This window comes from Perca fluviatilis, chromosome 20, assembly GCF_010015445.1.
Source record: "Perca fluviatilis chromosome 20, GENO_Pfluv_1.0, whole genome shotgun sequence".
In the NCBI taxonomy this organism is placed as follows: domain Eukaryota; kingdom Metazoa; phylum Chordata; class Actinopteri; order Perciformes; family Percidae; genus Perca; species Perca fluviatilis.
In genome coordinates, this window is record NC_053131.1 from 9,769,545 (window position 1) to 9,779,606 (window position 10,062).

Sequence of the window (10,062 nt, forward strand, 5' to 3'; positions counted from 1 at the left end):
GAAAGTGTTTATAGTTATGTTTGTGTCGTTGAAGTAGTTTGAATCCCGCTGGGGTCTTAACTGATAAAGTAGATCTATTCATAGTCTGATGAGTGGTGGAGTGTATGCACATTTGTTCAAATACTGTGCTTAAATATCATTTTCTGATACTTTATACTTCACTACAATTCAGAGGCAACTATTGTACTTTCTACTGCACTACATTTATTTGATGACTTAAGTTGCTTTGCAGATTGCGATTAATAATACAAAATATTACCAGAAAAGAAATGATGTATTATTGTAGATTAAGATAAGAGAGGTATTCACATGCTAGCAGTGTATATAAAGTAATTAAAATGAAGTTGCATGCATTTAGCAGCTGCAACAATGAAGTAATGAACACATTAAGGCATGAATAATTATAATCCAACAGCATACATTCTGTGGAGTGTGTGGTTATTACTTTTGGTACTCTAAAGTATGTTTTTATGCGAATACTTTTGTACTTTTTAAAAGTATAATTTTTATGCCTGACTTTTACTAACTTTCTAAACTGTGCTATTGCTACTTTTTTCTTCAGTAAAAGATCTGTGTCCCTCTTCCCCTTCTGTTGATGAGGGACTGTTTGAACAAAAGCATTTAGTAAAAGACCAAGTCGTCTTTAAATATGGACAATTTAGTATCTGAAATGGTGTGTGAGGGGTTAGCCGTGCCCTGTAGAAGACCCTAGCTGATAAAGGAGGAGGCAGTTTTGCATTTAGTTATTCAATTTTCTTTTTTTTTTTTTTTTTTTTTTTTATTGGGACATTTTTTTTCTCTCACTCACTCACTCACTCACTCACTCACTCACTCACTCACTCACTCACTCACTCACTCTCTCACTCTCTCTCACTCTCTCACTCTCACACACACACACACACACACACACACACTCACTTCAGGTAATTTATTTTCTTGGGCCTGGCTTTGCACTGTAAAATATGACTACAGATTGATGTTACCATCCTGGGAATAAATACATCTGGACTGCAAACTGGGCCTTTCTCTCAGTTTTTTTTTCATGTGGGTTGCAATCCAAAAAGAAAGAAATAAACTCCATACACAGGCTATGCCCCTTTTTAACTATGGGCCCTGTTAGCGCTCCATACTTGGTTCACTCAGTTTTTTTCCTTTATCAGCCAGGGTCTCACAGGGCACGGCTAACCCGGGACATAGTGGGTCACATGAAAATGATGAGACTACAGCAGTGGTGGAATGTAACCCAAGTACATTTACTCAAGTACTGTACTGAAGTACAAATTTGAGATACTTGTCCTTTACTTGAGTCTTTTCTTTCCATGCCACTTTCTACTTCTACTCTGCTTCATTTCAGAGAGAAATTTTGTAAATTTTACTCCACTACATTCATCTGTTGCAGCTTTAGTTACTTTACAAATTAAGATTTTTGCACCCAAAACACATGTAGTTTATGAAATGCAATGTTTTAATATAAACTAAAATTTGCCCAACAATATACAGGCCATCAGGTCCAGCTGAAAGGCAGGACTTTTACTGTGAGGATTTTTCTGCATTGGGTTAGGGTTAATTAGTACACCTAATGAGGGTCACATTTTCAATGCAGGACTTGTACTGGTTACAGAGTATTTTTAGTGTGGTAGTACTTTTACTTAAGGATCTGAATACTTTTTCCACCACTGGACTACAGTTACAGTAACTCTTTTAAATGTGTTGTTTGCATTTGTGACTCTCTAACTTTACTGCTCATGCTCTACTTACATTCAAAAGCATGTTTCTGCACCGGATGACAGTAAACATTTGTTTGTTTGTGTAGTTTCAGTTGACCCAGAAATGTACGTTTAGCCAGCGGTTTGCTCGGAGCCTTGCAGTGCGGGGGCGTTGGTGCAGAGCTGCAGCTGCACCAACGCAGCTGCAGCTCTCAGAGGTTGCGGTGAAGAGGAAGGTTGCACCTTCATCACTTCTCAGCAGCGAGATGGCTCTGCAGGCTGCTCTGTGACCACATCCTCTCCTCCCCTCCCCAACAACAGCTCTGACCTCCTTCTGTACACAGACCAGAACGTCTGCTTCCTGTTGTCATGTGGTCGGCTCACACTCTTCCATTTACTCTCCTGCTGACGGCGTTTGAACTAAAGGAAGAACTGCTTTATTCATGTAGAGAATGTAAACCGTCTTAAGCTTCTCTCAATCGTTGTAAAGTGAAAAAAAGATAGATATGACTTACAGTATCAGTCAGACTGCTACTGTAAATAAACCCAGTTTAACAAGTTCAAATGATTTCTTATAAAGAATAGAACAGCTTGGTTGATGGAATCAAATCAAATGTCACTGGAGAAACTTTAGTCACCTCTCAGTTTGCTTAATGGAAAATGTTAAGACCCAAATGAACCTGCTGATGAGGTTTCCCTGAGCTGAGATGTTTCAACATGATGTAGCTGAGAAATGACTGATTTCTCAGAAAAGATGCAGATAGGCGAGCAGCTAAAAATACCTGACAGTCTGTGGAAAAAGTGATGTTCAGTGTCCGATGAGACGTGAGAGCAATGTCTAACCTATTTAAATCAACCATGATAATAACAATGTCTGCTATGAAGATTGACCCATATTTAGATATAAAATGAATGTAGTGCAAGTTTAACTGAGATGTCATCAGGAAAAACTTTATAGAGAAATGAAAGCACAAGACTGAGATTCTCTGAAATGCTTTTATTAAGAGTAAAAAAATGAATCAAATTATTCCCAAGCACACAGAATTAAGCATGTCTAAAAATGTGATGCCAAAGTATTTGCATGCCAGATATACAGTAGCTTTGAGATTACAAGAAGAATATGCATAGAGCTCTCAATCTAGTTTAGCACAATGCAAATGCACATCCACATACTTTTATTTTTATTTTTTAAACGTTTTATTTACAGCATTCAACACTGTTGTTCCCCATAGATTTAATTTGTTCAGGCCTCAGCTCTCAGTTGTTCCGTTTTCCAGTTGAACACTGCAACAGATAGGACATGAGCTCTTTTTATTACTCCTCCTTTCCCATATTAATGTCAAGTGAAGTAAGCAGCAGAGAAAAGTCACAGTGTGGGACTAACCTGAAGCTTCCACACCAGAAAGGCCACAAAGGCTCCATAGAGGCTGCTCTTGATGATTAGAAGAGCGTAGGAGACTTTGGCCGTCTTTGAGATCTTCAGATAATACGCTGCAGAAAGTTCAAACATTTACATACAGTTAAGTGACATAAAGAGGAAACGACCGGTGCACTTTGTGGAGATCAAACACTAAATAGTAGAACTGATGCATTGAGGTGTACAGAATCAAATAATAATGTTTACCTCTTTCTTCAGCTGATGAGAGAAGAATAAGAAATGGATTAGATGAGGACAGATCATTTTCCCAAAAAACACAAATATTCAGATTAGATCATTTCTGAGTTCCAAAAGAACAGACCTTCATCACCCAGAACTGTATCTTTATGACTGCTTGTTTCGATTCCATTGAAGAACTTGACGATGCAGGTGAAGTTTTTGTCGAGTGTGAACCAGTCGTCTCCAGAGACCTTCAGCCTGCTGGTGATTCTGTAAAAGTCGCCTTCCCGCAGGGCATCGTTATCAGTCGCCACACCGTTGGTGACATTATCCCCGTCGACCTGCCAGTAAACACTGACATGGTCTGGGTAGAATCCACTGGCCACACAAACAATGGTCTTCTTCCTTGGTCCGTCTTTCTGGCTTCGACACTCCCTTTCTGAAGGTGGAAGCACTTTCACTCTTGGTTTGGTGATATTACGGCCTGGTTCTGAAAGAACAAATGAAACCAAAAATGTAAAGCTGCCTATAGAGCTACAGCAAACCAATGTGCCATATTAACTCATCTTCATGTGACATCTGAATACCAGAATGTAGACATGCACACAGGAGAACCATGAACGCCAAATGAAAGAATCCTTACAGAGCTCACACTGAGAGACATTAAAATCTAATTCCTTCAGAGAAATGATTGGCTGTATGGTGCTGTGATCTTACCAAGAACTGTTAGTTTGGTTCCCTCTCCAAATTCAGCAGGATAAGTGTTTGAGCACACCGCTGACTCGCATGTAAAAAACTGACAAAGATCTAAAACGGCTGAATTACGTGTTTAGATTTTTTTTTTTTTTTTTTTTTTAACGCCGTTTGTGACTAGATATAAAATCCAGTTACTTTATGGCATGGATCCCACTCATGTCATTCATATCATTTGATAGACTTTTTTTGAATTCACTGTTTTATGCAAGACAGGAATTCTACATTCCAGCACCTGAGCAAATATGTGCTATCCTTTTATTGCCAGTTTTTAGAGCTTGAAAATAATGCATTAAGTCAGGTTTCTAGACCAAATAGGCTTTCTTTGCTATAGAAAAGACTCCTCAATTATTTCTGTTGCAGTTTAGGCACAAAGCAACACAATGCTGCTCCAGCAAAGACACTGAACGACTTCTCTTTTCTATTATTATTATTATTATTATTATTTTTTTTTTTTTAAACAAAAAAAAGCTAACTCAGTAGTTCTCAAATGCAAGTTAAGAGAAGTGCATGAGAAACATATCTGCTCATGATTTTTGTCATTTTCTTACCCAACACTGTCAGTCTGGTGCCACTGCCAAAGTAAGCAGGATCGTAGTTGTTCACACTGATACGAGGCTACAGAAAAACTGCTCAACCTCTCACCACTGACAGCTGTACACTGACTTTGGCTCTTTTTTTTTCAGAAAACTCAACTGTTGTAGAAACCATACATAGTCATACCAAATTGCATTAGTTGCCAACACCATTACTCTTCTAATTTAGTCTATTTAAGATTGGGACATTTAAAAACAACCCTTCGCTCTACTGGTTTACCATTATATCCTATGGAATAGTATGTTATCACACAGCCTTGTTACGTTAAGTTTAGTAATTGTCTTACCTAAAACGGTGAGTTTGGTTCCAGCTCCAAAGTAAGCCTCTGACTGGAACTCAGTGTCTGACAGCTCTGATAAGAACTGTCTGTGAGAGTAATAATCTGGGCGTAGAGCCAAATGTTTTCTAGCTGCAGCACTTTGACTGGAGAACGTAGACTAGGATTGTTTTTACTGGCACAAACTGTCTTCTGCATTAACTTCTTTAACACATTTAAAATGAGCACACTCTCTCTGTTCACTGCTATCAAATAAAATGTCTATGAAATATATTCTTAATATTGCCCATAATTTTAGCATACAAACAAGCTGAGAATCGTGCCCTGAGCGGTTTTGTTACAGGTTTTCTTACCTAAAACAGTGAGTTTAGTTCCAGCTCCAAAGAAAGCCTCGTTGTAGGAGCACAGAGACCTTCAGCTGGAACAAAACTCTTCTTACTGCCTCTCTTCATCTGGGCCACTTTCAAATTACTCCAACTTTCTCTCTTTCTCTGACATTTAAAGACTTGAACTTTATAGCTTACAAAATAGTCAAATCCTAGACTTATTGACCCAAATTAAACATCCATTCATGCTTTTTGTGGTTATTTTATGATTTATATCTATAATGTATCTAATAATGGGTAAAACATGAGTCGTTTGAGCCTTAGAGTATCTTTTAAATTCTTAACATCTTAACAAAATCATAATTGAACAATATTTAAGGTTTTCTTACCTAAAACAGTTAACTTTGTTCCTCCACCAAAGTAAGCCTCTGCAGCCCCACCAGAGTCACAGTGCACCTGATCAGTGCTCAAAACATGCTGCTTTTATTTTCTATCTTTGCTTTTTTAGTTTTGTATTGAATGTAACTTTCCATTTATTTATTTTTTAAAACCGATGGCGAAAATAGGCTTCGTACTGACACAGCGTTGAGACTTAAGAACAAAAAGCTCTGAGCACTGAGCAGCACCTAAATCAAAGGAACTCCCTAGAATAGAGTGCTGTGCATTTCTTAAAATGAATTACAATTTTATATTTTCATTTGATTTCTTACCTAAAACAGTTAACTTTGTTCCTCCACCGAAGTAAGCTTCATAACCAGAGTCACAGTGTACTCCATCAGTGCTCAAACCAGCCCAACACGCTGCTTTTACTTTGAATCTTTGCTTTTTAGTTTTGCAACTTTAAGGTTTATCGCAAGTTGTATGCAACACAAACTTCTGACTTATCAACCTGATGAACTTTATTTCAACTTACCGAGAACAGTCCGTTTTAGTTCCCTGGCTGAAATAGAGTAGTACTGCTTCCAACTGTCAGTGTTTTAGCTTGAGAACAAAAACTTTGAGCAGAACTGAAACTTTAAAGAGCTTGAGTGCAGTAAGTTTAAGTATGAAACAGTCCAATAACCATTTTTTTCTTTTCTTACCTAGAACAGTTAACTTTGTTCCTCCACCAAAGTAAGCCTCTGCAGTCTGGGTCACAGTGGACTCCATCAGTGCTCAAAACAGTCCAACATGCTGCTTAAAACAACTTAAGCAGTAAGAAACACCTAATTCCAGTGTGTTTTCACGTGATTTGGTTTCTTACCTAAAACAGTTAACTTTGTTCCTCCACCGAAGTAAGCTTCATAAGAACCAGAGTCACAGTGTACTCCATCAGTGCTCAAACCAGCCCAACATGCTGCTTTTACTGAGCTTCTTTGCTTTCAGGGTTTTTAAATGTTTGTTGTATCAAATATGACTTTTCTTTAAATCCAATACCAACATTTGCTGCACTGCAGTCTGGTTATTACAAGATTAATGTAACACAAACTCTCCCCCTCAACAACCAACCTGCTTGTGTATGTTGAACTTCTGCTACAGGAAAATGAATGTGAAGATTTTTGGATGTCTTACTTACCGAGAACAGTCAGTTTGGTTCCCTGGCCGAAGTAGGCTTCAGAATTGGCACAGCGCTCCGGCTTAATATCAAAAAGCACGGAGCTCAACTTAAACTATGAAGACCCAAGTACATTATGATTCTTATTAAACCACACACATTATACAGCTTATGTTAAGGTTTAACCATCCTTGACTTACCCAAAACGGTCAGTTTTGTTCCTTTTCCAAAGTAAGCTTCGTTTGCATTGTCACAGTGCAGAGAACTGAGCATGAAACTCTCTCCTCTTTCTCTACCAGAATTCTCTTTAGAAAGTTTGTACTGTTTATACTAAGACTCTAAAGCAATGTAACATTTATAATAAAGTAATAAACTGAAATATTACCTAAAACTGTCAGTTTGGTTCCTTTTCCGAAGAAAGCGGGTTCATTGTAGGTCACAGTGTTCTGTCTTCAGCTCAATATTTCAACTTTTTCATATTAAGAGTTTCTACCTTCACTTTCATACCAACATGTCTACTATTGTAAGTTGGTTGCAGTGAACTGAAGCAGTGAGAGATGCTACTTACCTAAAACAGTGAGTTTTGTTCCCTTTCCAAAGTAAGCTTCAGTTCCAGTGTCACACTGAATATCTCCTCTACCAAAAAGTCTCAAAACGTCCCATAATCAGCATGTTGAGACACAGTGTAATAATCCAGGGGATGAAGAAGGTTTAAACATGCAGGATACGCCTCATAATTTCCAATTATGTTCGTTTTTGTCGAGGCGAGTGAAAGAAGCATCCCAATGCTCCACATTTGAATTAAAAGTAATTTAAAACTTTTTTTTTCAGCAGGTTTTCTGCATAAACATGGACTTTTCAATGCCGAAGTGTGCTGCCTTCAGATTATTGATTTTTCTGCTCTCCCAGCTGTCCCAGGGAGCATGTAGCAGTCTAAACAATGGCTGTTAATGGGAGGAGGTTTTTGTACAGCGGCTCTATGGGATTGTATCACCGTGGCCCCCTGTCCCCACGATGAAAAAGCATCATACAAAAACCTGAAGTCTCTTTGGTTGTCTCCCCTCTCCCTCCCCCAGCCAGCGTCTCCATATCTCAGCCTCCATCTCTCTCTGTGTGAGAGCAGCTGTACAGCTCGGGCTGGCTGACTCCAACCTGACTGCTGCTATTTCTGTGACTGCTAAGAAAAGAAGCAGAACAGAGGGAAGGAAAAGGGAAACTGGTCTTTGTTTGTAGCTGTTCAGAGGGAGTGACATCTCAGCTGGTCACACCTCTTTATCCACCCAGTTATCAGTGAACTGAGGAGAACCATTCGCTGACAGATGTGACTGATACTCTAGGTGATCCTTAAAGGAATATGCCGCCGTTTGTTGAAATGGAGCTTATCACGGTCTCCCCTAGCTGTAGATATGTGGGCCAATGCGTTTTTTGTCTCGGTGCAAGTAATTAGGTTGTTTTTTTTGTTTTGTTTTTTGTCTTTTGTTGGCTCACTTTCACTCACAACATGCTAACCGGCAACATAGGATTCCATTCACTATGCCAAGCTAAGTAGCGGCGGTGCTGCCGGTGTTGCACCAGACTAAAACAATGCATGCACAAATGTGTTGGCCCACCTATCTACAGCTAGGGGAGACCGTGATCAGCCCTATTTCAACAAACGGTGGCGTATCCCTTTAAACTGTTTATTTTGTCTTCAACGTAACATTCAATTCAAAAGTGGCAATAAATGACCACATCAAGTCACCGCAAGTTACGAATAAAAGTCCTGCATCACATTATGTGTACCTAAAGTACTCCAATGCAGAGAGGGCCATTTCAGAATCTTATATATTCTAGGATCATAATTCACTGGATCTGCAGCTAGTAACTGTGGAGCTAACCATAACTATAAACTCAAATCTATAATAAATCATATTTTATATTTTGTATTAATAAAGTGAATCTGCAAAGTAACTAAAGCTACAAAATAAATGTAGTGGAAAAGTGCAATATTCTGAAATGTAGTGAAGTAAATGTATAAAGTACTAACCAAGCAAAGAACAGTACAAAATTGTACTTAAATCATGGGTTGAATATACAACAGTTCCTATAAAATAAACAAATATATTTTTTAAATCAAAACACATTACTGTCCTACCTGTTGAGATGATTGATAGGAGGCTACTGTGAGCTCATGCCTAATGAAATCTTTTATGTTTTTATACATTATTTTTTTTCGGGGGTGGGGGGCTTTTCTGCCTTTTTTTTTTTTAATGGACAGGACAGCTAGGCGAGACAGGGGAGAGAGGGAAGACATGCAGGAAATCGTCACAGGTCAGACTCGAACCCTGGACCTCTGCGTCGAGGCGTAAACCTCTCAGTATATGTGCGCCTGCTCTACCCACTGAGTCAACCTGGCCACCCAGTTCTTCATTTTAATACCACTTTAATTATTTGAGTTATGTGTAATCCCACATGAACCCTGTAGAGGTCAGTGTATGATAACCTCTTCAACTTAACATACTTTCATTTTGTCAGACTGCACATAGAATTATTATGAAATAACGGAGACTAAAGTGACCCAGACGAGACAAACTGTAGGACAATAATACTGAATGTGACATGTAATCTTCAGCATGTTAACACCTGCTCTCTTATCTGAACAGATCAGCTTTGTGGTGGTGTTGGAAGAACACAATGACTTACAGTGAAGCATTCTTATACTTTCCATTTTCTTTTTTTTCTTCAAATTGTCATGTCACATTATGTTGGTCTGTTGTCAGACTTCAACATATTAGTCTGGATCATAGGTCTGAATCAGCAGAAGTACATTTCCATGAAAATTGCCTGACATGATGGATGTCCCTCACCTTCTGCTCCCTGTGTGTCGCCGTTCTCAAACTGTTCGTTTCAGGAAATGACGACAAACTGCGACCTAGCAAGCTACACGCTGAAAAAGTCAAGTTTTGAAGAAAATTTTGATTGTGCACCAAAGCAGGCCTGCTTGGTTCTTTCGGGGAACGATTGTAAAGATTTACAAAGAATATGTTTACACACGGCGATGCACTGGTAAGAGCAAATGAGGTTCAACCATATTCTGTCCTAGCAGTTGTGTCCTAACAATGCTTAGGCAGATAGCAAACAAGGAAATGAATGAAGCTGGTTTGACGTCTTCTAAAGTTGGAGATTTATTGAAGAGTTCACTCCAAGCAGTTTTCTTTTTTGTAAAACTAAGGAATACAAACAAAAATATAATTACTAAATAGCCAAATATTCCTTTCACATTTTCATTCACG

At 38.6% G+C, this 10,062-nt stretch overlaps 1 gene segment (V, D, J or C); it reads right to left on the reverse strand.

The window, feature by feature from the left end:
* Positions 1 to 2,683: 2,683 nt before the first annotated feature.
* On the reverse strand, positions 2,684 to 6,429 carry LOC120549439. The segment is given in 5 exon segments: positions 2,684 to 2,990; positions 3,091 to 3,197; positions 3,331 to 3,342; positions 3,446 to 3,793; positions 6,339 to 6,429. Coding segments are annotated over 5 exon segments (561 nt in total).
* Positions 6,430 to 10,062: the final 3,633 nt, after the last annotated feature.